This window comes from Gallinula chloropus (assembly GCF_964237585.1).
Source record: "Gallinula chloropus genome assembly, chromosome: 6".
Lineage (NCBI taxonomy): Eukaryota > Metazoa > Chordata > Aves > Gruiformes > Rallidae > Gallinula > Gallinula chloropus.
Window position 1 is genome coordinate 20,301,029 of NC_140091.1, and position 24,905 is coordinate 20,325,933.

Consider the following 24,905-nt stretch of genomic DNA (forward strand, 5'->3'; position numbering starts at 1 on the left):
CAGGGGCATCTTCCTTTCTGAGCACCAGGTTCAGAGCTCACGCTTGCTGCAGGGATCGGTTGATCCTGCTGACTCTAGGAGGTGACTTGGCTTGTATTGGATTTAAGCAGAAGCAGTGTGTGAATGGAAACTCTCTGCCTTGGAGCTGTAGGACACAACCCCATTCTGGGTCATGCCAATGTGAGACCTCATAGGCCGTTGCTGGGCACTTCCCTGCCAGCAGAGTCTGTGAGGGTCTTTAGCTTCCGCAGCAGTTTGACCAAACCAAGTAGAGTTTAGCATCCGAGGAGAGAATTTACAGAATTACTCTTGGCTGCTGTATCATTGGTAGATCAGCTCCTTGTATTGTTCAGTGTCCACTCTCTCCGCAGACCCAGCTGCGGTTTCACGCTGTAGATATGGACCTCTACCACCCTGAGAGCCCAGAAATAAGGTTCTGGGGCATTAGCCATGGAGGTCGTATGCCGTGCTGTCATATTCACCTTGAGGTGAACCTTTGCTTGGGTGTTGTGTCTCGAGTAGCACACAGCACATCTGTCCTCTCCTGTCTGGGTGTTTCTTATTCTGTGGTTTTGGGGCTGCTCTGTGGTGTCTGGAAGCACCACTCTTGGTTTGGTCTGCAGGCATTTCAGATTGAAATTGTGTTTGCAATTCGGTATTTAAGATTCATTGCCAAGGTGCCTGTTATTTCTGGCCAAAATTTTACTCTCTTTTGCCTGAATTCAATTTTCTCTTTAAGTTTTAAACTCAAAGCGCAAGAGGTCTTGAGTTGTCAATCTTTGCATGATTTTCCTCCATGATTTCACGTGATGCCAGACTCCTGAAGCTTCTTACAGACATCCTTACTCTGAAGAAAAGTTTGAAAAACTCAGGGCTGAGATTTAAACGTGAGACTAAATCCTCAGCATCGATCCTAGAAAACTGCACGTTCTTCCCTCCACCCGACCCTTCCACCCCCTTAAAAAGCCTTTTGGGTGAGAAAAACTCCCAAAAACTGAAAGCAAAGATTCCAACAACCACGTTTAATTTGTGCTTTGCTCCTAAAACCTGTATCGGGGCAACCAGGGGACAGTATTTTGCCAAAGCACTCACAGTTGAGAGAGCTCCTGCTGCACAAGGCTGCTCTGCACTTCAAACAAACAAATTTGTTTTCAAAACCCCAACGACCGAACAAAGGAAGCAACAGGCTTTCCAGTGTTGCTGCCTTATGCTGGGTTTTCTGTTTGGACATTATATTGCTGGAAATTATATTGCTTGTGATGAATTTATATTGCATTGAGGTTAGGTTGAGCTCAGGGCTGAAGCGCTGTTTTAAACGCTGTAAATGGCACTGCTTGGTTTTGGGGGCACTGAAGGATTTGTATCTCTCTGTTGGGATTTCACCCCTGTTAAATGGGCAGGTTTAAGTGCATGTAGTCACTATTTCTGTTCCCTTGTGCCCATCGCATGGGATGGGGGACTTAAGATGCTGCCACTGACCCGATTAAGACCAGACAGAGAAAATTTTTCTCCAGACCACTCTTAGATCCACTGGCACAGACTCCGGTTGGGCCAGAACTCCAAAGCTTTGCTTTGCATTGAGGCTTGTGCTATCGCTAAGGTCATAGACTTACAGACTGGTCTGGGTTGTAAGGGACCCCAAGGATCACAGAGATCCAACCCCCCTGCCACAGGCAGGGACACCAACCTCCAGGCCTGGACCTACATAGTGTTGCCCAGGGCCCCATCCAACCTGGCCTTGAACACCCCCAGGGATGGGGCAGCCACCACCTCTCTGGGCAGCCCGTTCCAGCCCCTCGCCACTCTCTGTAAAGAACTTCCCCCTAATATCTCCTCTAACCCTTCCCTCTTTTAGCTTCACTCCATTCCCCTTGTCCTGACAGTGTCTAGCCTTTGAAAAAGCTGATTCCTCTCCTGTTTCTCTGCTCCCTTCAAGGACAGGAAGGCAGCAATAAGGTCCCCCCACAGCCTTCTCTTCTCCAGGCTGAACCAGCCCAGCCCCCCAGCCTTTCTCTGTAGGGGAGCTGCTCCAGCCCTCTGATCATCTTTGTGGCCTCCTTTGAACCCTCTCCAACAGTCCCAACATCTTTCTTGTATTGGGGGCCCCAGCTCTGGACACAGGACTCCAGCTGGGGCCTCCCGAGGGCAGAGCAGAGAGGGACAATCCCCTCCCTGTCCCTGCTGCCACCCCTCTGCTGGTGGAGCCCAGGATACCATTGGCCTTCCGAGCTGCAAGAGCACACTGCTGGCTCGTGTTAAGTTTCTCATCCACCAGAACCTCCAGGCCCTTATCAGCAGGGCTGCTCTCCAGGAGCTCTTCTCCCAGTCTGTATATACCTATGGGATTCCTCCAGCCCAAGTGCAACACCTGACACTTCACAGTGTTGAACCTCATTAGGTTCACTCAGGATCATTGTGGTTTTGTCTTTTCCCAGGTGTGGCTTTTATAGATGGACCAAATGTGTGGCCACTGGTGAGAATCTATCGAGGTGGCTTTCTCCTGATAGAATTCCTCTTTCTCTTGGGTATCAACACATATGGCTGGAGACAGGCTGGAGTGAATCACGTCCTCATCTTTGAACTCAATCCCCGCAGCAACTTGTCCCATCAACATCTCTTTGAGGTAAGCAGAATGGATCATAGGAGTGGTTGGGCTGCGTGGCGTATCAGGAGGATAAATCCTGCACCGCTTCCTGGCAAGGACCTCTAACACAATTAGAGGAGGAAGTTGCTGAAGTCTGATTAGATTACAGGATTGAGCACTGCTCTCCCTTTTCCTATAATGAGAATTCATTGTAGGTTTTGGAGCTGTGCTTTTATTAAGGTATCTCTGTGTTTCTTCCGTCTTGCTGCAGATTGCTGGTTTCCTGGGGGTTCTGTGGTGCCTGAGCCTGCTGGCGTGTATATATGGTAAATTCACCTACATCCCTATGCAGGTGAATCCACTCATCTTGTACGGCTTCATGTTGCTTTTTCTCATCAACCCTACCAAAACCTTATATTACAAGTCCCGGTTTTGGCTGCTCAAGCTATTGGTAAGTCTCTTTCAATAAACTTAGTAATAATGACAATAATAGTAGTAATGATAATGATAATGCTGTAGCTGAGGAGTAGCAATAAAGTATACGCAGGCGTTGCTGATCTTCAGAAGAGGGGGATGCTTACACACTGTGTATTCACAGAGCAGAGCGGGTGAGGTGTTGGCTGCAAGCAGCCCTTGGGCATGAGTTTACAGACATACCTTCTGTCTATCTGTACCGCTCTGTTATCTTGGGATTGCAGGTTGCTACTTGTTCATTTTCCTATAAGCAGCTATGTACATACTTTTGCACCTATAGAAACACTCAGATACCTTTGGTTGTTTGTTCCTTTACGTAGCGAAGCAGTTTGGGTAAGGCTGCTGGGATGCTCCTCAGCCAACATCGAGAGGGTCTGCTGATGGAGAAGGAACCTTCACAAAGCTTACTGCTTATAAAACGATGTTTATGGCTGGAGTTATATTTGTGATCTTGAACTATTTATATGTATATATTTATATTTATGTTGAGCACTGTGTTCGCTTTTGGGCCCCTCACTACAAGAAGGACATCGAGGCCCTGGAGCATGTACAGAGGAGGGTGAAAAAGCTGGTGAAGGGTCTGGAGCACAAGTCCTACAAGGAGCGGCTGAGGGAGCTGGGGCTTTTCGGTCTTGAGAAAAGGAGGCTAAGGGGAGACCTTATTGCCTTGCAGGTAGTTGCAGAGATATTGGGGTTTGTCTCTTCTCTCAGGTGCCAAGTGATGGGACAACAGAGAATGGCTTGAAATTGCCCCAGGCAAGATTTAGGTCAGATACCAGGAAGAATTTCTGTACTGAAAGGGCTGTCAGGCACTGGGACAGGCTGCCCACGGAGGTGGTGGGGTCACCATCCCTGGAGGGATTTAAAAGGCGTGTTGATGTTGTGCTTGAGGGACATGGTCTAGAGTGGGCCAGGCAGGGTTAGGCTGTGCTTGGACTCGATCTTAAGGGTCTCTTCCAACCCAGGTGATTCTGTGATTTTTAGACCCAGCTCCTATTTTCATCATAAGATAAATTTGGTGAATTGAGGGTAAATGTGCATGCTACTTCGGTGTCCCAGTTACAGGAAGGAGCTCCAAAAGAACAGTTTGCAGACTTGTTGGCTGGCTCATCAGCTTCTTCCCAAGTGGTTGTTTCCCACATTCATCCCCACCCTGTCTGCCTTTTCCCATTGTCTTAATCACGTTGGTTCCCTCCATCCCTTATTCTTGTTTGGAGCTGCTCTGGGAGCATCGGGTGGAAGAGCATTTGGCTGGCCGATGTTATTCATACAATCACTTTAATGTCAATTAAAACAATTTATCTGGTACACGCCAGAGGTGAAACGTAGAATCATGCTTGGAGCGTGTGTGTGCTGTGTGCAGGTATACACAGAGCTAGTTAACCTCGAGTATTTGATTTGCTAGCTCACTACTATTTTAGCTTCTTCCTATCTTTGCCTTCCAGCGTTCAGCCATCTCCCACAGATGTACCTTTAGTCCCATGTCTCATTACTCTTCCTGCTGTCCCTTGGTGCTAGGGGAAGCATGGGAAGCGCTCTAACCACACAATTAGTATCCATGCTGATTTATCTTCGTGTCCTAACAAGATAAGATCCTCAGTCTTCACAGAGCTCTTAGCTGGGATAGAGCTGGCACTGGAAACTATCTCCAGACTTTGCTGCACTCTGCGATATGCATGTATCTTCAAGCTGGGCACAGGCCAGTTCATCCCAAGGTCTCCAGGGGATGGAGAAAAAAGCTTCATCAAAATGCAAGATCACCTTAATGGTGGAGAATGACACACTGGGTCTGACGGCATTAGGTGGCGGGGGAAGGAGGAGGCCAGGCAAACCACACAGAGAGGAGCTGCCAGGCTTTTCGAAGTTTTAGTGGATGCAATTAGCTGTCTGGGTGTGTTTTATTTCTCCTTGCGGTTGCCAGCAGCTCTCTGGGTGACAGGAGGTTTAAATAGCCCAATTCTTAAAGCCGTGCTGTTGGCTCAAATTCTAGCTTGGTGAGCATTTTTCTTTGCATGTTTGATATACTTCCCTTCCATCTAGGATGAAGTCTGGTGTAGCAGGTGTAGCAGAGCATTACTGACACCTTCAATTCTTCTAGAACTGGATCAGTGGGTCCTTCACTGTGTTGCACCATTTCTCAGTGGATACAGCAGGCTTGCTGTATCCAGCTGTGATCATCACCAACCACTTGTTGGTGCTCATGAGTGGGATGTCACTTACTGATCCCTGAGGGACCGCAAGTTGCGCCTGAATCCGTCTTCCTCCAAGTGACAAAAGGGTGATTTCGCCCTCAGTAAGCTTAATTCCCACCCCAGGCTGCTCTTTCTCACCACCATCCGTAGCAGAGTGCTCTTTGCCCCTTTGCTGCTGGCTGGGGTGCCTATGGCCACGCTTACGTAGGCTGAGGGGAGCAGCTTGCCGGGAAGGAATCGGATCCAGGCACAGGGGGTGGCACGGCGGCTGCGTGCCCACGCTCTGTGCGGCGTTGAAATGGTGAAACAACTGCAGGGAGCCTGTCGGAGTGAGGTGAAAATCTAGGAAGCGTTTAGCTCCAGCTCAAATATCTGCTGCCTCAGCTCTTCCTAAAACTGCAGCTATCAGCACTGGGAACCCTGCGCTTGCCTTGTGGAACTGGTGACGTATCATTGTGATTGATTCTTTGAAACTGAGGTTCAGCTCCAGCTTTTGGTGTGTTACAACTTTTATTCTCATGGCCCCGTCTTCACTGGAAGATGTTCCAGGTGTTTCTCAGCTGGGACCTGAGGATGGTACCTGCTAGTAGTGATAGTTGAGAAGTAGGAGAGGTAGTTGAGAGGTAGGAGAGGTAGTAGTAGTAGTTGAGCAGAGGGTAATTGAGATGCTAGTGCCTTAGCTAGGGCCTGGATGTATCTGCTGACTCCTCACCTGCCATAAACTTTAGGTGGGAGGCTTCTTCGCCCCTCTCCCTTCTTCTTCTCCCCTCAGTTTGATGCCGTCATGGAGCAGCATCTAAGTGTCTCTCCCTAAATTAAGCAACAAACCTGGGTTTGATTAATTTCTTCTTTTTTTTTTTCCTGGGAGATCTATTTGGAAAGCTGATACGTCTTTTGTTTTATTTGGTCTTTGTTTCTGGCTAAAACACCCAGGATGGTTTTATGATGAAACAGGTGAAAATAGTCTTGGAGAGTGTTAGTAAAAGGGAGAAAGGACCTTCTGCAAAGGAAGGTTGGCATGGCTGCTTCTCTGCCCTCGGTGGCAGCTGTTGTGCAGCTGGACTGCTTGGAGGACAATGCTCCCCGAGGGCTGGCCCTGCCTCAGCTGCTGTGATAGGTACGTCCTACGTGAACGCAGCGCTTTCTGGGTCAAGATCCATATCTGCTTTATGCCTCTAAGTCTTAATCCGCTATTTGGCTTTGGAATTTAGCACCAGAGCTTTAAATTGGCATGATGGGCTGATGGGAATGTGCTGGTCCTTTCCCAGGTTCCTGTGGCTCTGTATGGCTGAGGTTAATAAGGAGAACAGCAGCAGAGATCAGTGTTAGCCTGTGCTTTCATTAATGTAAAGGCTCATAAATCTCCGAAGGACAGGATGGCGCTGGTGCGGTCTGTTAAAGAAATTGGCTCTTAGTAACTGGCACTAACCGGGGAGAGAGCGAGCTGTAATCAAAGGTAATGGGCCGTGAAAACTGTCTGGTTTGAAAGGAGCAAAACTGCTGTTAAGGCTTAGAGGGAAAGTGGGATTGAGGGGGAGTGGAGTTGGTGGTCAGGGGATTTGCTTTGCCCTTTAGTTAACACTTTTCCTGCTGGAGGCTGTGGGAGCAGTGCCAGTGGTCACTCCTACACCTTCTAACAGCAGAGAGCTACGTGTGTGTTATGTAAATGGAGCTGGGGTTGGACTGATGGCCATGCCAAGGGTCTGTAATCTGCTGGTGGGTGTGAGGGAGAAGGTACGTGTGGAAGATATCCATAGATGTGACATAAATACCTGAAAAGAAAGCATTGGTCCAAATGAGGAGCAACAGCACAACCAGAGCTGTGTGGAGCTCCTACGTGGAGACTGAGAGATTCTGGGAAACAGCTTGGTTGGAGGAGACCAGGTTCTTCTGCCAGTGAAAGGAAAAAAAACCCAACCCAAAAAGCTGTGTGGGGACATGAATAGCTGCCTAACAATTATATCTTTTTCTTTTTTCTTTTTTTTTTTGTCAGCAGGAGCAAAAAGTCAGCAATAAATCTTCAAACAGTTCTGTTACTTCCATATTTGTTCAGTGCTGTGATGTCCTGCCACTGCCTTTAGATGTCTTTGACACTATGTCATGAATTAGTCTCTTTTCTTTTTTTTTTTCTCCTCTCTTTTTCTTCCCTCCCTGACAGTTTCGAGTCTTCACTGCTCCCTTCCACAAGGTAGGCTTCGCAGATTTCTGGCTGGCTGATCAGCTCAACAGCTTGGTCGTGATACTCATGGATCTGGAATACATGATCTGCTTCTACAGCTTCGAGGTTCAGTGGGAGGACAATGCCGGGCTTCTGGCAAACACAGGTAGAGTAATGTTGGCAACCCTTGCGAACCTGGTCAACATGACCTGAAAAACACTGAGCAAGGCAGCTTTGTAATTGTGGATCTCTTTGGAAGAGGGCTGCCACTGACATGGAAAATAATTGGCCTTTCTTGTAAATGCAGTATTAAAGAGATGCTTCCCTTTCTTACTTCTACACAGAGAAAGGGAATTTCATTTCCTAATCCAGTCCTTTGGCCTGATGTGTATATTCATCAAAGAATTTAGACACAGTACTTCTTGACTAGGAAAAGAAATCCATGATCCTGGCATCACTGTTGTATTTCCCAGCAGTTTAACCATCTCTTTGCTTTTAGCCTCTTCCTGTTGCTCAGTGCGAGTTGTGGGAGCTGGCGAGCCGCGATGTTCTGTGCTGTAGCCACCTCCTTCCAGGCTCCATCATGGTGCCCCAAAGCAAGCAACGGTGGAGAAGCTTCCTCCGAGCTTGTTAGTGCCACCCCTTATCCAGTCAGAGATGATGGTTGCTGCTTCCCTCCTTTCTAGCCAGGATTGCTGCAGGGTTGGCATATGAATTTTGACTTGGGCTTTCCCAGTGGCAAAATACTCTCCTCCTGGATTGAGCTGTGGTCTTCAGCTGCTGGCAAATGGCGCTGTCTGATGGCTTTGGTGCTCGCCAAAAGAGTTGGCAGTGTGCTTCCATAGGCATCAGCCTTCACTTTGCTCTTCTGATCTGTCTGATCTTTCTCTTCCCTGTATGACAGCATGGCGAGTAATTAAATGTTTGTTTTATTTATTTCTAATAAATAAAGCAACCAAGTGGATAACAACTTGCCCTGTTCTGATCCCAACAGTGGAATGACAGCACAGTGCTTTGGAATAAATACCAGCTAATAACGTGTCTCCATGAGGCTGAGTAGGGAACCAACGTTTGTTAGTCAGTGGCATGTCTGTGTTAGATGTACTAAGCGTGAGAGGATGGCGTGCTCGGGGACTCCAGGCAAAGCCACAGGCTGCCTGGACATTTCCTGCCTAAAGTGATGGCTTTCAAACACAGGGGCTGTGACACGATGTCATGTCGGTGAAGTCGTCTCAACCCAGTTATTGAACCAAAACCAACCAAACAACCCCCCCAAACACATTAAAATATGCTGGGGGGGAGGGTGTCCTATTATGATATACAAGGGAAATGGGCCAAGGACTACATAGGCAGAGTAGCCTTTTTGAGACATCCTGCAGAGTTTGGAAATGCACAAAAATTCAGTGTTGATGGCCTTTTATAATTCCATTCTTAATTTGATTATTTGCACTGCCAACAGGGCAAAATAAATTTAAAACCAGATTACTCCTAATCTTCTTGCACGTTAATTATACTGGCAGCAGTGAAGGAGTTAGATGATGATCTGTCTGGATGTGTTATTGATGTCAACTCACCTGAATACCTCTGAGATGGAGCAAAAGGGGCTTCAGGGTACCTTCTGGTGATGAGCTTCTTGCTGTTGTGGGTGTGGGCATGCAGAACAACCAGACATTGATGGGGAATAGCTCTCAACGTCAAGTGAAATTACTCTTACAGAAAGGATGACAGAAGTTCTTCAATTTATTAACTCTTTGTGCCTGAAACTCCTTTTTTCTTTCTCTTTCCTTGCAGATAATCAGATTTGTTACAGCTACTCCTACGGAGTGAGAGCGGTTGTTCAGTGCATCCCTGCTTGGTTGCGATTCATCCAGTGCCTGCGCCGTTACCGTGATAACAAACGGGCCTTTCATCTGGTTAATGCTGGAAAATATTCCACCACCTTCTTTGTGGTGACATTTGCAGCCCTCTACAGCACCCACAAAGGTATTGGTTGTTTTGGGGAGTGCTTTACAGGTCGTGGGATTTGGGTGAGTTTTTTAATATGGGAGAAGCTTGGGGTTTGGGCATCTGATTGAAACAACTCAGTGGAAAGGCACAAGCCCACCTTGCTTGCAAGGAGCCATTTAAGATCTTTTTGCTGTTTTTCACATACCTGGTATGCTCAGAATCACAGCTGAGAGAAAATTTGTAGGACAAACTGAAATACCTGGGGTTTTTTTGCTGTGGAGGGGAGTTGTATGGGAGGGATAACGTAGGAGATTCTTTTCCCGCAGCATTCCTGACTAGCTAATCATCTATATAAAGTCAGTACATCGTTCCTGGACATGGGGAGATACACACGGTGTGGGGAAATGCCCTCCCTGGATTTTCCTGTGTGTTTTTATCCATGTTTTTTCTGTGGCTGATAGGGAGTTATTTCCAATCCATTTAACTGCAGATTGAGCTCTGATTCCTCAAGTTCCCCATCTCCCTGGAAACGACAATTACTCGATTCTGCTCTTGTTCTGAAGGAAAAAGCTTTTAGTTCCTGCACTTGAGGCAGTTGCCCTGCCTTTCATTGTTCTGAAGCCCTAAAAGCTCTATTCTTTTCTGGAGATGTCCAAGGCATATATTTTCCAATAAATTAGCAACCGCGCACGCTCCAGTGTTATCCTGAACTGTGGCAGGGCAGGGAGAAGTGGCCAAGACGTGCTTCTAGTTCATGTGCTGGGTGTTTTGGGAGGGGGAACAGGGTTTTTAGAAAACTTCCTGTGGCTGAGAAATGGCTGTTGTGTGTCAGGGGCTGTTGTGTCACACTGATAACGTTTGTCATGCTGTTTTAATGGCAGAGAAGCGCACTGGTGCAAACCGGCCGAAGGCTGGGAAGCCAGGCACTCCGTATCCGGAGGTATGTCCAAACCTGGCGTGGGAGCATCAGGGGTGGATGCAGCTTCCAGCCCCGCCGCGCGTCTCCTCCCCGCCGCTTGTTCCCGTTTGGACTTGTTTGCTCAGTGACGTTGCACAGCTCTTCGGTTCCAACCCTGCAGCCCCGTTAGTCACCGAAGCCCAAGACAAGATGCGTCCGGATTGCCCGGCTGTAGTCGCTGCTTACATGCTTTTATATCCAGTGCCTGCTTTGGGGGGCTGACTAATGCTTATCCATCCTGGGGATGGGGGCAATGGGACGTGACACACTGGCAGAGCCTTCAGCAGGAAAGTCAGGGTAGGTTTGGAACCAAAAAGAAAACTGACTTCAAAATGTCCTGTTGAAGAATTTAGCATCTTCCTACTCCTCTTGAAGCTTCTGGTCCTGCCAGGACTGCTGACTGTCGTTCTCCTTGCTGCCCTACACAACTGCTGTCTGCTCTTAAGGGGTGGCGCAGAGCGGGTTGCAGTGAGGTGTTTATGTGCATAGGGGTCTCCTTCCAAAGCTGAGATGTTCCTGACTCCCAGCCTTTGTCTGTCTGGTTTCGGTGGCGGTGGGAGTCAATAGCACATACAGAAACCAATATGGAAGCTTCATGACCTTTGGGAATTACACATTAGCACAGCTTTTGCTGGGCCTGGGCTCATAGCACTTTTCCAGAGGGCTGCCTAAAGACCTTGTGGTGTTGCCTCAGCCCCAGAGGTCTATTCCCATCCTGACAGGAATGTACTTTTTGATGTACCTGCTAAGAATCCAATTTTATCTACAGGCTTTACATAGGTCCCCAGCTCTTTCTGAACTTGGCATCAGATAGTCTGTCATCAAGCCGTTAGGATGTCACCGTTGGAAATAGATGTGCTGCTCACCCACACCTTGTCTGTGTCTGCTGAAGGAGAGGGGAGCTGAACGGATCCTGTCCCTACTGCACATCTGGTGAGGGCTGGCGGCTTCCTGTTGGGAAAGCAAGCGCTGCCTGGAGCAAGTGCCACATGGGTACTGATCCTTGCTCCTTAGACCTGCTCTGAGCTGCAGGAGGTAACAAACCTGTTAATTGCTGCAGTAACAAGAGTTCTATTAAAGCAGTCTTTTGTGCCTGGGCTCCCAAGCCTATGATTTAGGCATCAGGAATGACAGCTTTTGGCTGCCAGGACAAGAGGGTAACCAGTGGCCTTTTTGGGTAGGGGCGGGATCAGGTAACATACACTAATGCCTGATCTCCACCTTGGGAGTCTTGGGGACGTCATGACCCTCTGGAAAGGCTTGTCTTCCTCCCCTGCTGTGAACGCTGAGGCATTTCTGAGCCGCTCTGTAGGTGTTTAACCCGTGTCTGCCGGCTTCGTGGGGCTGGCCTGTGCGGTGAGGAGGGTGTTGAAAGGTGGCTGAGTGAGTGCTTACAGTGGTGCCATGCTGTGGCTTCCAGGGCTTGTTGGGAAACAACTTGAACTGAAGAAATGCTCAAATGCCACCTTGTTACGTTTAAGTGATGTATCCTGCTCCTAGCCATATGTGGTACTCCCTTCTCCAAACCTGCCATAGCAACAGGTCCCCCCAGTAACAAAGCATATTGCAGGCTTCTGTCTAGTACCTCAGTTTCCCCAAAAATCATTGTTTGATAATTGATACTGCTTGGGCAGTGCTTAGCTCGGACTCTTTCTTCCCTCAGAGAAGCCATTCCTTTTCTTCCTTTCAATGGAGACACCGAATGCAGCCTCCTTTCCCAGTTGGTGTTGGGATGTTGGATTGGTAAAATAACAAAGTAAATTCTATCAGGTTTTCTCTCCCAAACTGGTAATTCTGCTGTTCTGGGATGAGACCAGTTTTACATGGTGTTAACACCAAGTTATCACCTCCTGAATTTGTGAACCTGAAGTGAGAGCAGCTACCCTGTAATGTAAGACTGGAGCAGGCAGGGGTTGCGTGGATGGGTTCTGACTCAAGTCACCCACTCCCCCACGGCTCAAACATGGTGTGGGGATACACACACACGATGGGGATGGGGATGACACAGCAGCAACCAGCAACCTAAGGGTGACTGTTGCTGAGATCCCAAAGGAAGAATCCTCAGTATTTTTATATGGCTCAGAGGAATGGGAAAGCCAAGGCCGCGTTCTGTAAATACAGTCCTGTGGGGTATGTTTGCGCAGGCAAACGAAGCGTATCTCTAACTAAGCTAGCCAGGAACTGGGGTGCATTCCCACTCTTTCCCACCCTCACTTTGCTCCAGGAAGTTCACTGCTGGTGTTAACTTCCCTGGCAGTGCTGAGCAGCTTTCCCCAGAGTAGCCATCTCAGTATTACATTGCTTGCTGGAACCTCCATGGTTCTGGGAAAGCAAATGATGAAGCCCAAGTCTTCAGAAGATGTCTTGGGATGCTATCCAGAGAGATGTGGACAGGCTGGAGAAGTGGGTCCAGATGAACCTCGTGAGGTTCAACAAAGCCAAGTGCAGGGTCCTATACCTGGGTCGGGCCAAGCCCTGTTATCCATGCAGGTTAGGAGACAATGTGCTGGAAAGCAGCTGTGAGGAAAAGTACTTGGGGGGACTTGTGGATGAAAAGCTGGACGTGAGCCACTAGTGTGCACCTGCAGCCCAGAAGGCCAACCCCATCCTGGGCTGCATCCCCGGAAGTGTGGCCAGCAGATCGAGAGAGGGGATTCTGCCCCTTTGCTCTGCTCTTGGGAGACCTCACCTGGAGTACTGTGTCCAGCTTTGGAGCCCTCAGCACAAGAAGGACATGAATCTGTTGGAGCATGTCCAGAGGAGGCCAAAAAAATGATCAAAGGACTGGAGCACCATTCCCCAGTAAGACAGGCTGTGAGAGTTGGACTTGTCCAGCCTGGAGAAGAGAAGGATATGGGAGGACCTTATAGCGGCCTCCCAGTGCCTATAAGGAAGCTGAGGAATAACTGTTCCTGAGGGCATGGAACAATAGTACGAGGGGTGATGGCTTTAAACTAGAAAAGGGGAGATTGAGGTTGGATGTTAGGAAAAAAATCTTTGACACTCAACTACTATTTTGTAGAGTTTTCACTTTCCTTGACAGAACACATCTCTGTGGCTGCTTCCTGATCAGTCCAGCTTATCACAGCATCCCAGGAGGACCCCCTCCTGTGTGATGTATAACTGCACTGAAGAGGCTGCGCTGACCTCCCTGGACTAGCCAGCCTTGGCTTCGCTCCTCACTTGGACCCGCTCCGGGCTTTATCAGATGGGACCTTTGTATCTGGGTGTTCAGCTTGTGTGAGCAGCAGTGCAACCAGAGCTGGGTTGTAAGGCTCTAAGGGTGCTGGCTGCTGCTTAAGCTTTGTGCATGGGTTGTGCTCCAACTTTCTGCTGTGTAACGTGAGCTGCATCTTGATTTTGCCACTCAGTTTTCTCTTCCCTTGATGCCTTTTGCTCACATGGTGTCATTGGAAGCGTCTGGCTACGCAGAATTACAGATTGGGCTTCTGTGCTTGAAGAAGTGAGCTTTGAGAGTGGTCTGCACTCCTCCATCCCTTCCTGGGTTAGTGGGGTTTGCTGTTTCAGCGAGAGCATTTGTGGGTTTACCTTGTTTGGGGTGGGGTTCAGGAATGTGTTCCTGAGCTTAAGCACAAATATTGGGTTAAAATTTGAATCCCAGACTGGTTCGAGTGGGAAGGAGCCTCAAAGCTCCCCCAGTCCCACCCCCTCATATGGGCAGGGACACCCCCCCATCAGCCTAGTGTGTCCAAAGCCCCATCCAACCTGGCCTTGAGCCCTGCCAGGGATCCAGGGGCAGCCCCAGCTTCTCTGGGCACCCTGTGCCAGTGTTGATGTGGGGTTTTTATCCTTTAACTAGAAGAAAAGCTGGTCTATGTGAACTTCTGTTGTCACTTTGATTTACACACCTTATTTGCTGAAATCCTTGTGGTCTGGGCAATATCCAGCTATTTACTGACTTCAGGATAATTCCACAATTAATCCATGTAGCCTGAAAACTTGAGTTAAGCATCTTTTCTTCCTTTCTGCTCCCACATCCTTTCCAGGTATCCCACATAAGACCGCTGAACACAAGGTATCATTGGCTGGGCAGTGCCATGGAGAGCCTTGGGTCGGTCTAAGATAATGTAACTGCCACACGCTTTCTCATTAAACACCCCGGAAAACTGACAGTAATTAAAAATACAGAAGTTAAGTAAGTAGGGCTGTCTCTAAAGAGCAGTGCTTCTGTCAGCATTCTCCTCATCGCTTCAGAAACGGGTTTCTCTGATGGAGGGATGTGTAATTTGGGTCTGGGGTACAGGGGGTTAAAACCAAGTGTAAGAGGATGGTGAAGCTCCTTGCTTTGCCCGGGAATAGAGATGTGACTTGTCAGGGCAGGAGTCATCCCTCGATTAATGGGCTTTTGCAGGAAGGTGTTTGGACCCTCCCTTACTAATAGAGAGGTTTGACCAGGTCCGACCGGATGAAGATGAATGGGAACCCTGTCACTTTCTGAAAACACACTGGGAGATTCCCAGGCCTCCTAACGGCTGCCTGCCCGCTTCTCATTAATCACGATGACTTCAGCCGTTAGCAGTGACGATGCTGGCTGGCGTAGCCATGGCTGGCGTAGCCAGCTTCACGCCCGAATGGATCTCTGGTTCTCCTACGACCTGTTGTCGTAGGCTGCCCAGGGAGGGATCCGACTTCCTGGTGAAGGCTAGTGTGATGGGACGTGGCTGCCCAGGGAGGGATCCGGCTTCCTGGTGAAGGCTAGTGTGATGGGACGTGGCTGCCCAGGGAGGGATCCGGCTTCTCGGTGAAAGCCGGTGTGATGGAACGGAGGATGGCGGTACCATCAGGCTGTTGCGTTGGGAGCTGCAGGAGGGCACCTCGCTGCACCTTTGCTCTGCTCTGCTGGCTGAAGTGGGCTCATGAGCCGTGTCACTTAGAAACTGCGGGCTGCAACCCCACGCAGTGCGTTTGCATGGCTGGGGGGGGAACAAAACGAACTGCCATCCGAAATGGTTTCAGCATCACCTTGTTCTCCTCAACAAGGTGATGTGTGAACTGGGGCTTGCAATGACTTTTACAGAGAGAATTTTATTCCTGGGGCATGGGGCAAGGCAAAACAGACAGCGTGTGCTCCAGCGCAACTGAAGTAGGCAGCTTTGGTGCCATCCAGTTCCCGACTTCACCTACTCATCTACTTCAAGAGTAGATGAGGTACTTAGGGATATGGCTTAGCATAGGACGGGAACAATTGGACTTGATCTTAAAGGTCTTTTCCAACCTTGTGATTCTGTGATCCCTGGTGTATCGGTGGAGGACCTCCCACCTCTCCCTCTCTTTCTCGGTGCACTGGAAGAGCTGTCAGTGCTGTATTAAGTCTGATCATTTGATTTTAGGTGTCGCAAGTGCCTTACAGAGTGCTTGGATTGACCTCTTGAAGCAAAACAAACTTTGTAATGGGATTAACTGGCTGCTTTCTTAATACTTGCTGTTTTCACGTGGCTTCCTTGAGTGTGGAATCCCGGCAGCTCTGTCAGGATGATTATTTGGAGCCAAAACATGCAACGTCTGTCACGGTGCTGCGAGCTAGATGAATTTTTGTCTGAAACCCCATCATCCCGTGCCCAGGAGACCTTCGGTAATGAGTTGTGTTCATTAGCCAGTCTTTCTGATCCTTTCCATCAGAGCTGTGGCAGCGTCATTAGCAAAGAATTGGAGGCATCGCCACGGGCAAACATTTTCATCCTGGCCTCTGACCTCCCTCCAGCTTTGACGTGGGTCTCTGTGGCACCCCAAGCAAGCCGGGCTTCTCCATGCCAGTTTGTTAGCTCCTCTAATTGCCCAGACACCCATCTCGGTGATAATACTTCGGGGTTGAGCCAGGAAGGGTGAGGAGCACCCTGGCAGGGCCACGGCAGGACCACCCTGGCCAGGATGGAGATGCTGGCAGGAACTCATCCGCCAGCATCCTGCGGTAAGCGAGTGGGGACGGCGAAATGAGATGGCAAACTCTGTGGGGAGCCTGGGAGGAGGAGGAGGTGTTGGGCAGAGTGATTGCCGGGACTGCCACCGCGCCCCGAACGTCAGCACAAATGAGGCATAGAAATCCCACCGGGAAATCTGCCAGGGCTTTGTAGGTCTCCAGATGTCAAGCGGGACGTTGGCGGTGGGGGAGAAGCAACCTCAGCACCCCACCGCTGAGAGAGTCACGAGATCGCGGCCGGGGAGATGGATTGTAATGGCTGGGATTTGGAAAGCGGGATAATAGCACCGCTTGTGTCGCTTAGCATGAGCTTGCGTGTTAACGGTGGCGGGAGAAGTGGGAATGCTAATGAACGAGGTGCAAGGAAAGAGGACAACCTACTGACACCTCCTTTCGTGGGCACTTAAGAGGGGGAAGCCTGGCCTTTTTTATCTTTATTAATGGAACATTTTAAGACCAGCGCTGGCTCTCTCAGAAGTGGTTTTCCTCTCAAGTGTACGGCAGGACGGAGTTCCTGGTACCGAAGAAACACGGGAGATGCCATCCTCTGACAGTCTCTTTTATTTTCCTCCCCACTTTCCATCACCACAGTTGCTATTCTGTTTTGAAGGACTCTGCTTTGGGATCTCAAAGCACAGTAGAGGTAGCAGATGACGTGGCCCAACCCCCAAATTGTCCAGCGAAGGCCCTGATTTCCAGGCTATTTATTTCTGATTGCAAATCCCGATGTTGTTGTTAGTGTAACAGTGGGCAAGTGGCTCATTGTTAAACTCTGTCCTTCTCAAGGCAGTGGTTAAACATCCTCCAGGAATGCTTCTGCAGTGCTGGAGAAGCCATCAGAAGAAGAATCAGGTTAAATCTCAGTCGTGACTGACAGGCTTCCTCCTGTTTGCCATTAAAGCACGCTCTCTTGCCTGAGATACAAGCGATGAGATTGCTGGAACACCTCAAAATTAGGCACTGTCATTTATCACCCTGTAAACCCCATGCAAACCCCACAGTGTTTTGGGGGGGGTGTTTTTAGTTGAAACCCGATTTGGGGATTTCCTTACTCCTACAAATGTAGAGTCTAACTAGGAGAAGGGAGATGCTGCTCCCTGACAGTTTCTCACTGTGCCGCATCTTGCTGTTTTGCTTTAAATTGTGCCTGGAGGCTATAGACTCTAATGGGGAGGCTGATGGTAAAGCCCATCAGCACGCGATGCTGAGGTCTCAGTGTGCTCCTGGCTGGGGTTGTTTGCCTTTTGGCTGCATTAAGTCCGCTGTCATGTCATGGCCCTGCCAGTGATTGGGATTCAATAACAGTATGTGCTGGCAGGGCAGAAGGGCAACGCTGCTACTGTTCCCTCATTAAGATGTGTAATTACTGAGGGACTGGCAGTACCACACCGAAAGCAGTAAAGGGGTTGGGTAGATGCTTTGGGACATTCTTCTGCTGGCAGTTCTTATGTAAATTGGGCACTTTTGGCTGTCAGCCCCCTCCCTGTGTGTTCTGGGATGGAGTCAGCAGGCATGTGCCATTCCGGGGCTGACCGGGTGGTGGGAAGCATCCGCTTGGCTCTCCAGGATCTGTGCTTGGGTAGCACAATGTAAATATGTACTTGGTCATGACAGGCAATGACATTTGGCATCCCTTATTGAGAGGATTTACTTATTTGTTTGAATCGATGCTGGGGGCAGATCTGCTCACTGTAGGGCAGTTTTGTCTCACAGCAGGGCTTACCCACCACCAATTCCCGATAACTTCATGCCTCTCATGGTTGGTATCACAGCTCTCACCATCAGCAGAAACCGCAGTGGGCTGCAGTGCCTGTGACGCACCAGGAGTGCTTATTGGGGGCCATTGTGCTCTTATCCACATTTTCAATAATACATGGCATTGATTTTTTTGCCCTGTCGAACATTCTACAGTGTTTACATTCCCCAGAATAATTCAGCAGGGTAAACAGATAGTATTCTTTGGAAGTAAAGTCATTATTAACAGCGCTCGGGATTGTATTTGCTGTCTGCCGTTGATGGAAAGCAACCTTTCTCTTTCCTGTGTTTAGAGGGGGCTGTAATTTCCATGGAGCGTTGTTCTCCCAGATCGCTGCTCAGATGCTGCATCCCCTGGGCTGGGCATCCAAGATGCTGTCTGTCAGCACTTTCTGCCGGCAGTAAATTCTGCTCCCCCAAGTGCCTTTTGGGCATTTTGTGGCACCGTGGCCATTCACAGCTCTGGTTGGAAGGTGGAAGCATGCTGTTACTTAGCTGGCTGACCTTCTGGAGCCATCTGTAGGTGTGTTTGGGGAGGAATGGCCTTTTAGAGGGTATGCTGAGGCTGCTAATGGAAACACTGTGGTGAAGGTTGCAAATGGCCTCTGTGGTACGCCGCTTCCCATCCACTTTGCGGCAAGTGGAGGTACCCCAGCGAACTGGAGTAGTGTCCGGTGTAGCTGGGTGCCCCCAGGTTGCAGACACGCTGATGCAAACATGTATTGAAACCCTGTTGGCAGGGAGGGTGAAGCTGCCCTTCTGACTTCATGCGCAGAGAGGGCTTGCACCCATGGTGTTCTGTCCTGATGTGGTTTCACTTTGGAGCATTGAATAGAAGGGTCTTTCATCTGCCTCTTGCTGGGTGGAGTGGTGGTTGTGCTGCTGTGGGATACTGAACACTCTGGATTTTTTCCCCTCTTTGGAGAGATGGAGATCTGCTGGGTGTCAAGAGCGCTTCTCTAGTTCTGTAGATTATCCCTTTCAAATGTTTTTTTTGTGTTTTCTGGCACATGATTAAGCAGAGGAAAAAACCACCAGGTGAAACAGTTCCTGCTTAAATAGACCATGACATCATGGTACATATGCACAGCTAGGCATTGCTTCTGAAAAACCCACGGGCTGGGGGTAGACAGAGCATATGAATGCCTTGATTCTCTAGCCCCCTGAGTAGCAGAGGAGAGGGGCCGCCAGGACCCGCCGGCGGAGATTGAGATATAATTGCTTGCCTAGAGCAGTAACATATTTCTGCACGCAGGCTGAATACCGATGAGGATGGGAGGGAGGAAGGAAGGTATCAATCGGAACTGCAGGCAGGAGAAGGAAGAGAGGTGATTAAAAGAAGGGACTCAGAAGGCTGAGGCTGAAGACAATAGGCTGGTTCTGATTAGAGCCTTTTATCAGGGAGTGATTTAGGTTTTTAATGAGGGTTTTTTTCGGAGCTGAATGCACTGCAGGGCTGGGTGGTGAGACAGCAAGCAGCGTGAGCCCAGGTGCTGCAGGGAAAGCGAGTTGAGCCCAGGATAACCTCCACAGAAGCAAGCACATCCTTTGGAGGCCAATGAGGTTAACGCTGCAAGGTTTCTCACTTGGGCCTGTTTCTTCTTCCCGGACCTGATTGCACACTATAACTTATAATGCAGTTTAGGTTTAGGCAGCATGAACCTTTGAAATTACCTTCCTCTGTAACTGCCAGCTTAAGATGCAGTTTTGTTGGCCCCTTATGTGGTTTGAGATGGCGGTGCAGGGCCAGGCTGCCCCCTGCGTGATTGGAGAGCTCCAAAGGGGCTCCCAGTGATGCTGCTTTGCTGCACTTTAGCCCTGCACCCAGCTCGTGCTGGGGATGTGGCAGAAGGCACAGTGATGGATGGTCCTGCCTGCACTGCTTTCTCTATCTCTGCTCCTCAGAGGTGTTGGAGTAAGACTTGGGTTTTTGGCTTTCTGTCCTTAAGGTGTTGGGTAAAAAAACCCAATGCAGCATGACATAGCCTTCAAACTAAAGCTTGGTAGGAAGTACGCAGCCTTGCAGGGCAGTTTGGAGAGTTTCAGATGCTTTGAAAGCACATGACCCATTAACTACCTCTGAATTAGCATTTAGGATCTGGAGCTAAACGTGAAGATCTAAAATGAGGTGAAAATAATGATGGAAAGACCAGGCTTAGCATCTCTGAGCCACTCAACACTGGCATCTGCCTTTTGTCCCTGAAATGATGTAGTGGAGGCTCTGGGGGAGCAGGTGGGGGAGAACAAAATCTTGTCCTAATTGCTGAGCTCCCTAAACCTCACCTGTGTCCTCTCTCATGGGCAGCTGTGCTTCAAAACCTGCTGGGAGAGGTGGTTTCAAAGCAACGGCATTAACAGAGCTGGGCATCAGCGCCCATGTTCCGCAGGATGTCTCTGCCTGCTCCAGGGTGACGTCACGGTGACATGGCGGGCGATGCGATGCCAGCCCTGTCCCTGGGTATCGCTGAGCCTCAGGAGGAGGCGAGTTACTGCTCGAGGGCTCCTAACCTTGCAGAAAAGCAGGGAAAGCCAGTCGGTAGCCGAGAGCTGCAGCAGACATCTCGCGTCATTTCCCTCCGCCGACGCGAAGCTTCACTGCCCAGAGGCTTCACTTGAAGAGTGGTTTTAACAGGGTTGGCTTTGGGGGGGTGTTTTGGAAGGAGAATGAGTGTACCTGACCTATATCCTGCAGATTACACCCAGGAAGCCTGAAAAGGCATAATGGGAGGAATGTCTTACACGGTGCTTCTCGTTTTCACCTCCATTCATTTTATGGGATTGTGTTGTGTTTGTATTGCGATTGTGTGGAAGGAAAAGGGAAGGAGGGAGCCAGCTGCCCTGTTGCTCCCTCTCCGATCAGCTTTGGGGATTCTGAAAGGGACATACCTGGGAAGCAGTGCTGTTAGTGTGGCGTCTGGCTTGGACTGGGAACGTTCGGGCTTTTTATTTTGTACTAGAGATGTTACCAGAAAGAATCAGTGACTGAGCAGTGCGAGCGGCCACGCGGACACTGGGAGAGGCTCCTGGCAGCAGGGAGATGCAGAGTGGCTCAGCCTTGCCACCTGCTTTGCTTTTATTGAACTTTCTGACTCAGATTCGCTAATTAAAAGCAAACAGAGTTATCCTGTCTGTTTAGTTTGACCCACCTGACCAATACAGGGAAGTTCAGCTGAGTTGGGGGAGCGCCATAACCATTTCGGGGGGGTGGGGACAGGATGGGAAACAACTCAGGTGCCGAAACACAGGGCAGGCATAGGCCCTGGTGCTCGGTATGGGCATTTAAAACTCCACATGGAGCCTCCTTTGGGATTTATACGTACGTGTCAACGTATTGCCACCGTCTTGCCTATTTTCCCCTTCCACCGCAACCTGTGCCCCTGCGCTGTCCATCTTCTTCGAGGTTTCCAGCGCACCGGTTCTCAGGGCTGTTTCTGTCTAGGCAAATGTTCTTCCATGACACTGAGCGCCGCTGTTTTCCTTTGCACAAGCCCGTGTCCTGTGTGAAATCCGGCCCTGAGCTTCCACCTGCTGTTCAGAGCTAGGATGGCAAGCCCACCGCACGTCCAGAAGACAAAAACCTGGGTGCAGGTTTCAATCCTGAACTCTTGCCAAACACGATGGAAGTGGAATTTAAAATGACACCATAAAGCTGCTCTCGGTTCGGGTCAGTTTAGCTGACCTGATTTTTCTCAGAGCTTGAAATAAAGTGGGGGGGATGTTTCCCCCAACAGAGTTTTAAGAAGCAATCTGCTTGGAGCTGTACAGAAGTATGTTGTTCTTCTCTTTTCCAGCTAAAAACCACAGTGACACCCAAGTGTTCTTCTACTTGTGGATCATCTTCTATTTCATCAGCTCTTGCTATACCCTCATTTGGGACCTGAAGATGGACTGGGGTCTCTTCGACAAAAATGCTGGTGAAAACACCTTTCTCCGTGAAGGAATCGTCTACCCACAGAAAGTGCGTATACAGCCCGCTCTTACCAGCTTAGAGCTAAGAGCTTTTAATGCTTAAACAAAACCAACTCAACTCCTTGAGTTGAGAACATGTTGCAGCTGATCCTTCTTGAACACTTATGGGCTGGGATTTTCTAGCAGTTGAGTTTAGTTTCAAAGAGATGGTTTCATATTGTTCACTTCTCTGGTGGTTGAGCAGCAAATGCTGTCTTCTCCTGCAGACCTGAAGCGGGTCTGTCTCCTGCGCAGAGCATGTACAATGAGCTGTCCTGTCTGTCTCGTTCTTCAGGCGTACTACTACTGTGCCATTGTAGAAGACGTGATCCTGCGTTTTGCATGGACCATCCAGATCTCACTCACTTCCATGCAAATCTTTCCGTACGCTGGGGATATAATTTCTACTGTATTTGCCCCGCTCGAGGTGTTCCGGTAAGGCTTCTTGACCCCACACATCACTTCTGCTTCCTGGTTTTATTAGCCGCATAAAGTCAGCGTGGTGGGAAGCACCTCGCTCCATCGATGTGGAAGGTGCCCATCCTTGAAATGGAAGGCTAGGTCAAACAGGAGCATTTAATTCTCGGGTTTACAATTGTTCTCAAATCTCTTGTCTCTTTCCCAAACGTTAATTTGGGTCCTGTGAGGTTTCAGAGCTCTTTACATGCTTGTGCTTGAGCTGGAGACCTACCCCCACAACTTCTCAAGATGGTTAAAAGCCCTTGAAGCTAAACCTTGCTCAGGTAGATGGCGGAGGTTGCGTTTTGCTTGTCCTCCTGCCTTCCTGCTGTCGTTGTCAGGACAATGAATGAACCTGACAGATCTGTTGTTCTCCAGAGGGTTGGGAAGATGTTGTAGCAGGTGCTGCTGTTAGTCACTGACTGGTTCTCTGTACTTCTGGCGTGTTCCCAGAGGCACTTTGATCAGTGAGAACGGTCGGTATTACCCAGCTGCACTTAGCAGTGCTACGCCAAACAGGGGTGATACCTCTAAAAGTGGAACCAGATGGATCATTTTCACTTTTCCTCCATCCAGGCGGTTTGTGTGGAACTTCTTCCGTCTGGAGAATGAGCACCTGAACAACTGCGGCGAGTTCCGTGCCGTGAGGGACATCTCTGTGGCGCCGCTCAACGCCGATGACCTGACGCTCTTGGATCAGATGATGGACCAGGAAGACGGTGTACGAAACCGCCGCAAGAACAAACAGTGGAAACGCAGCCAGAGCGTGTCCTTGCGCAGACCTCGTCTCGCTTCACAGTATGTTTCTGTCCCTCCCCTAGCACAGAACACCAAATCGTGGGTCAGAGGTGCTTGCCAGATGATTATGGGCTTGGGTAACCGCGCAGAGTGCTGCACGTGGGACATAACCCCAGGCAGCGCTACAGGCTTGGGGGAGACTGGCTGGAGAGCTGCCTGGCAGAGAAGGACCTGGGGGTGTTGGGTGACTGCAGGCTGAATATGAGCCAGCAGTGTGCCTGGGTGACCAAGAAGCCCAACAGCATCCTGGCTGTGTCAGACCCAGCAGGGCCAGGGCAGGGATTGTGCCCCTGGACTCAGCACTGGTGAGGCTGCACCTCAAGTGCTGTGTCCAGTTCTGGGCTCCTCACCATAAGAAGGACATTGAGGTCCTGGAGCATGTCCAGAGAAGGACAACCAGGCTGGGGAAGGGGCTGGAGGGCACATCCTATGAGGAGTGGCTGAAGGAGCTGGGGATGTTCAGCCTGGAGAAGAGGAGGCTGAGGGGAGACCTTATCAGTGCCTACAGTTACCTGACAGGAGGGTGCAGAGAGGTGGGTGATGGTCTCTTCAGCCAGATGACAGGAGACAGGACAAGGGGAAATGGCCTCAAGCTGCACCAGGGCAGGGTCAGATCAGATGTTAGGAAAAATTCTTCATTGAAAGAGTTGTTGAGGATGTAGATGTCTCTGCTCCCCATCCTTATCCATGGGCTGCGAGGGGACACCAGCTCCAACATGGTCTTCTCCACAGGCTGCAGGGGGAATCTCTCTCTCCAGCACCCGGAGTGTCTCATTCTTCCCCCCCCACTCTCCTTCAGGCCTGGCCTTGGTGTCTGCACAGCTTGTTACATCTTTTTACTCCACTCTTTTTCTCCTAAATGTGACTCCCAGAGGCGCTGTGGCCATCACCAATTGGCTCAGCCCTCGTCAGCAGCAGCTCTGGCCTTGAATCTATGGATGTTTATTTTCTGGGGCCTGCAGAGAGCTTTTAGCTGCTGCTTGCAGAAGCTGCCTCTGCACCACAGCTAAGCAAAACTGTGACAGCAGGATTTTCAAGTGTTGTTTTACCACCTGCACGCGACAACAGGAATGTTTTTCTCCCCAGTGAGTGTTTTCTGATTGTTCTTTTTCTTTCCCCAGGTCCAAGGCTTCTGACACTAAGGTATTGATAGAGGACCTAGCGAACGAAGTGAACACATGAGATGGCCACAGGCTCTTATTCCACATCCTTTGTTTTCTCATTCTGTTCCCCTCTTCCCCAAGTAACCTGATCTCTGGTACAGCTCCAGCTGAAAACAAGAGAAGACACTGAACACCTTTTTTTTTTTCTGAGCTCTTCCAGCCCAGATCCTATGGACTCCAACAAGCTCACTGTGTTTCGTTTCTTTTCTTCTGGGTTCATTTTAATGTCCTATTTTAAAAACAAAACCAACAAAAAAAACCAAACAAAATAAAAATATTTTACTTTGTTTTGCCAATAAAGAGGACAGTTCAGGAAAAGAAGGATTGTTTACAGTCTCAACAAGGACATACAAACCTATCCGGATAACGAAGCATCGTAGGGACTCCCTCACGGGACGGTGCCGAGAGCACACTCGCTTTCTGCTTTGGCCCGGTTTTGACTGGTTGAAACCGGACTTAAGTTTTTAAATCTGATTTCTTTCAGGGTGAGGGTGTGGGAGGGGATTGGGGGGGGGGTTGGTTTTGGTTTGG

The 24,905-nt window shown here is 49.5% G+C and overlaps 1 protein-coding gene across 1 annotated transcript in view; it reads left to right on the plus strand.

The window, feature by feature from the left end:
• XPR1 (xenotropic and polytropic retrovirus receptor 1) overlaps nt 1-24,695 on the plus strand; it is a 111,431-nt gene extending 86,736 nt beyond the window's left edge. Inside the window, exons 8-15 of the mRNA XM_084265817.1 lie at nt 2,436-2,623; nt 2,856-3,035; nt 7,409-7,574; nt 9,200-9,391; nt 21,798-21,964; nt 22,250-22,389; nt 22,990-23,211; nt 24,333-24,695. Coding sequence (XP_084121943.1) covers nt 2,436-2,623; nt 2,856-3,035; nt 7,409-7,574; nt 9,200-9,391; nt 21,798-21,964; nt 22,250-22,389; nt 22,990-23,211; nt 24,333-24,393 — 1,316 coding nt within the window. The 3' untranslated portion in view covers nt 24,394-24,695. The remainder of the gene's footprint in view (nt 1-2,435; nt 2,624-2,855; nt 3,036-7,408; nt 7,575-9,199; nt 9,392-21,797; nt 21,965-22,249; nt 22,390-22,989; nt 23,212-24,332) is intronic.
• Nucleotides 24,696-24,905: the final 210 nt, after the last annotated feature.